The 4,690-nt window shown below is 36.2% G+C and overlaps 1 protein-coding gene across 1 annotated transcript; it reads left to right on the forward strand.

Annotated features, from left to right (window-relative positions):
* On the forward strand, window positions 1,730-3,917 carry LOC109707153 (hydroquinone glucosyltransferase-like). The gene is made up of 3 exons (XM_020228255.1): window positions 1,730-2,489; window positions 2,612-2,961; window positions 3,261-3,917. Exons 1-3 carry the CDS (start codon window positions 1,876-1,878, stop codon window positions 3,746-3,748), a joined length of 1,452 nt encoding a protein of 483 aa, XP_020083844.1. The 5' UTR covers window positions 1,730-1,875; the 3' UTR covers window positions 3,749-3,917.

Below are 4,690 nucleotides of genomic sequence, written 5' to 3' on the forward strand. Positions count from 1 at the left end.
AAAATGTAATTTTAATATTTAGCAGGTAAAAGGATTATTTTATTCAAGGTTAGTTTGGTAATTAAACAATACAATATTTAAAGAAACTTTTAATTGAGGTCCTAAATTTAGGCATTAATTTGCACTAATTTAGAAAATTAATTGATTAACGAAATTTATGCATTAATTAGGCATTAATTTAGGCATCTACTTTAAATGTTTTAGTGTTTCCAAAATTATGCATTAATTTAAATTATAGTAATTTTAGAAATAGTTCTATTTCTAAATGCGCATGAATTTAAATTTTAAATATTAAATATTTAAAATTTTAAAAGTGAAATTTTAAATTAGAGGAATTTTGTATTACTATTTAAAAAATTGTAGATGTTCGTTAAATATTTTAATTCAACATATTTAATATATTTAAGAAACTTGTAAATTCCTATAGTTTAGACATTAATTTTGTATCACTTATTTAAAAAATTTTAAATGTAGGTTAAAAAATTTATAATTTAAATGTATTTAATATGTTAAAAAAAATTTAGTATTGTTCTACTTTAGACATTAATTTTTTATGACTATTTAAAAATATTTGTAATGTTGGTAAATATTTAAATTTAACATATTTAATACGTTTAATAAATTTATGAATTCATCTTAGTCATTAATTTTGTATAATAATTTTAAAAAATTAAATGTGGGCAAATATTTAAATTCAACATATTTAATATGTTTAAAAAAAATTAAGAATTTTTCTAATTTAGAACTAATAAATATTTTACATATAATTTTAAACATAAAAATTAAAAAGATTAGGATTACTGGTGAGAAAAAAAAAAAGGTTAGAAATTTATAGGAATTTAAAAGTTCTTACTATCAAAACTAAAAAAATTTAATGTTTTCTGACCCTTTAGCCATCGCAAATTTCAACAAGTTATTACTATCAAAAATAATAAAAAATTAATATTCTACAATCTGATAAAATTTGAAAATTCTCAGATCAAACTAGAAAAAAATTAACTAACAAATTAAATCACAAAATAATCTAAATTTCATTCTTATTTTATTAAAAAAGGATTTAAAAAGCAATAGGTATGGAAAGAAATTTTAATGCATAGTTACTTAAAATTAAACTCATTTGAAATATTAAACAAATAAACAAAGAGAAAAGAAAAATTAAAAGATCATATTGTCAAATAATTTGAAAATTTTCTTATATAAAATGCCAAATTATGAAAGGAAAGATAGAGAGAGAAAAATGAAACAAAGAGAAAATAAAAATTTTGAAAATATAGTAGAGATAAAATGACTAAATTGTCCATGTATTAAAAGGCAAAAATACCCTTTTTTGAGGTACCTGGTAACCGGTACCTTTCCCAAAGTGACTTACTATTGTAGGTCACAATTTTAAAAAAACTAAATCTGAGCCGTTGAATACGCGTGAATGAACGGTAACGAAAAAAAAAAAAAAAAGTATAGAAGCATTACTCTAATATATATATTATAAGATGCATCTCACCTAAATAATTAGGTTAGCATCTATTAAATATTGTACATAATAATAATAAGTTAATTAAGTTGATCTACTGCGTTTGTTACTTTTTGACTTATGTAACATATTGCTTTCTAAAGTCCTATAAATATTCAAGTAAATAAAATTTATTATTCTATTTATGTATTATTAAATTGGAAAAAAAAATGACATCACCAAACACGTCCACAACACATGTAGCCAAAGACGACTGCCCAGAGAACATCGCCCCTTCCTTAGACTACGTGAAGCTTCCTGCAAAATCAACACAACTCAACCTTATATAATCTGACAGCAGAGAGCTCCAAACATATCTCTGTTCTGCACTGTGCGACAGTCCAAACAAATATTATCATATTAATTATATGGCTGCGGTGGGGAATGAGAGCCGGCGGCGGCCGCACGTGGTCCTGCTCCCGACGCCGGGAATGGGCCACGTGATCCCGCTGGCGGACTTCGCCGTCCGGCTCGCCACCACCCATGGCTTCTCTGCCACCCTCCTCACCTTCTCCAACTTCGACTCCCCGGCGCAGGCCGCCTTCCTCACCTCCCTCCCCTCCGACTCCGTCTCCTCCGTCTCCCTCCCCTTCATCTCCCTCTCCGACCTCCCCCCCGACTCCCCGATCGAAGTCCACCTCTGCGCCCTCCTCGCCCGATGCCTCCCCCTCCTCCGCGACGCCTTCCTCTCCTTCCAAAACCCCGCCGCCGCCTTCGTCTGCGACCTTTTTGGATCCGAGACGCTGTCGCTGGCGAGGGAACTCGGCGTGCCGGGCTATATATTTTTCCCTTCCAACCTCACGATGCTCACTCTCGCGCTGCACCTGCCCCGGCTCGACGAGACTACCGACGTCGACATCGAAGACCTCCCCGACCCCGTCCGCCTGCCCGGCTGCGTCGCCGTACGCGGGACTGACTTTCCTGACCCCTTCCGCAAGAAGTCACACCCCGCGTATGCTTCGTTCATCCGGATCATGAGCAAGTAAGAAGCACCGTTCTCTAGCAACATAAGTTTCTAGAATAATTAATAATTTTAAATAAAATAGTACGTAGATTCTGAGTTCGAATACAATTGAATTATTGAAGTAACGAGTTGTTTTGCAGGTACAGCGATGCGGCGGGGATTCTGGTGAACAGCTTCGAGGACATGGAGCCGGAGGTGCTGAAAGCCATCAGAGAGGAGGAGCAAGCGGAAGCAGGGAGGCCGCCGGTCCACCTGGTGGGTCCGATGGTCCGGTCCGGTTCGGACGAAGCGGACGAGTCAGGCTGCCTGGAGTGGCTTGACCGGCAGCCGGCCGACTCGGTTTTATTCGTGTCTTTCGGAAGTGGCGGCTCCCTCTCGACGGAGCAGATGCAGGAGATGGCACTCGGGCTGGAGGCCAGCGGGCAGCGCTTCCTTTGGGTTATCAGGTGTCCCAATGACAGAGAAAAGAACGCCGCCTTCTTCACATCAGGTACTAAAACTATTACCATAAAATTTGATGCTGTGCTGGTATTATATAATATATATAATTTTGATTTATTAGTGTAGAGTTTTTACAATTCTTGGCATACTAATTTAGTATGTAAGTTACTTCTTTCATAAACCAAAGTTGTTGGAGAACTCAGTTATTAATCTGTCTAAAATAAAAAAATTTATTATCATAAATTTTTAATTATTGAAAATGAATATTAAAAAAATTTAATAATAAAAACTACGTGTGATCGAGTATGTTAAGACCCGTGTAACGAATTTATTTATAAACGATGTTAGGAAACAAGGACGATCCGTCGAACTACCTTCCCGAGGGCTTCTTGGAACGGACAAAGGACGTGGGCCGCGTGGTGCCGTCGTGGGCGCCCCAGGTCAGTGTGCTTGCCCACCCCGCGACCGGCGGCTTCTTCTCGCACTGCGGCTGGAACTCGACGCTGGAGAGCACCGTGCACGGCGTGCCAATGATCGCGCACCCGCTCTATGCCGAGCAGCGCTTGAATGCTGTACTGCTCGCCGAGGCGGTTGGAATTGCCATCCGGCCGCGGGCGAGGGAGCCATACGGCGTCGTCGGCAGGGAGGAGATCGCGGCGGCGGCAAAGGAATTGATGCAGGGGGAGAAGGGCAAGGCGCTGCACCGTCGCACCGAGGAGCTGCAGGAGGCCGCGTCACGGGCGCTCATGCCGCCGGCTGGGTCTTCGTACAAGGCGCTGCACGGAGTTGCCCGTAAGTGGAAGGAGGGAGCGAGCCAGCGTGTAGCAAAAGCATGAAACACGTCTTATAAAATATTATTAATAAATCAGCATTAATAATCTATGTCATTGTGTCTTATTATTGCTTTCTATTGTTAGTTTTCTATTGTGACTCTCCACTTTGTAAAATATTTTGTAACCAAACGTTTCTTGGGTCCTTCAATAAAAGTCTTGTATTAAAATCTGACGCTAATTGGCACATTATTTATAAATCATATTTGCTAAAAATTTTATCAAAATCATTAAACTTTTTGATGAGTGGGACTTAATCGAAACAAATAATAGAGTTTAAGAATTTAATTGAGAAAATCTATAAGTCTGAGGTCAAAATAAAAAAAAAATGTTTCGGCCAAATGATGCTTCTTTTTTTTTTTTAATTCCATGCATAATGAGTTCACCTATAATACTGTTGATAGTAAATAAAAGTATTTAATATTAATTTTGTAGTCCTTAAATTTATACTAGTACACATCACGCCACATAAGAAACTCTATGCATTCAAAAACTATAATATAGGTAGTAAATACTTTTCTTTTGCTATTAATAGTATTTTAATTTTACTTTAAGTTTAATAGTATTTTAATTTTACTTTAAGTATAAGAACATAAAAAAATGTTAATTTTAAATTACTAAATCAAATACTAGCCCATTTGTGATTCTAATATTAGCTACCGTCCCTAGCGCTAGGTAAACAGTTTAATGATTAATACGCGAAGTTTTTTCTAACTAATTCACATTTCCACTGAATTTATTTAAAAAAAATAAATAAAGCAAATTTTACCTACTACAAGAAAGTAGTTTGATTTTTCCCCTCATGTGCTGACAAATTTATATGACAATGAATATAGTATATGTGCAAGAGGCAGTTATTGTACAGTATCAAACCAGATTGTGTCATATATTACAACTTATCTTTTGATTATCATACTTACCCTCAATGTGGTTTGGTAACATTATGAA

The sequence above is a fragment of the Ananas comosus genome, linkage group 3, assembly GCF_001540865.1.
Source record: "Ananas comosus cultivar F153 linkage group 3, ASM154086v1, whole genome shotgun sequence".
Lineage (NCBI taxonomy): Eukaryota > Viridiplantae > Streptophyta > Magnoliopsida > Poales > Bromeliaceae > Ananas > Ananas comosus.

Coding starts and splice junctions, on each gene's coding strand:
- LOC109707153 (XM_020228255.1), top strand. CDS start 1,876: ATGGCTGCGGTGGGGAATGAGAGCCGGCGGCGGCCGCACGTGGTCCTG. Junction 2,490..2,611: donor TTCATCCGGATCATGAGCAA/GTAAGAAGCACC, acceptor GTTGTTTTGCAG/GTACAGCGATGCGGCGGGGA. Junction 2,962..3,260: donor CGCCGCCTTCTTCACATCAG/GTACTAAAACTA, acceptor AAACGATGTTAG/GAAACAAGGACGATCCGTCG.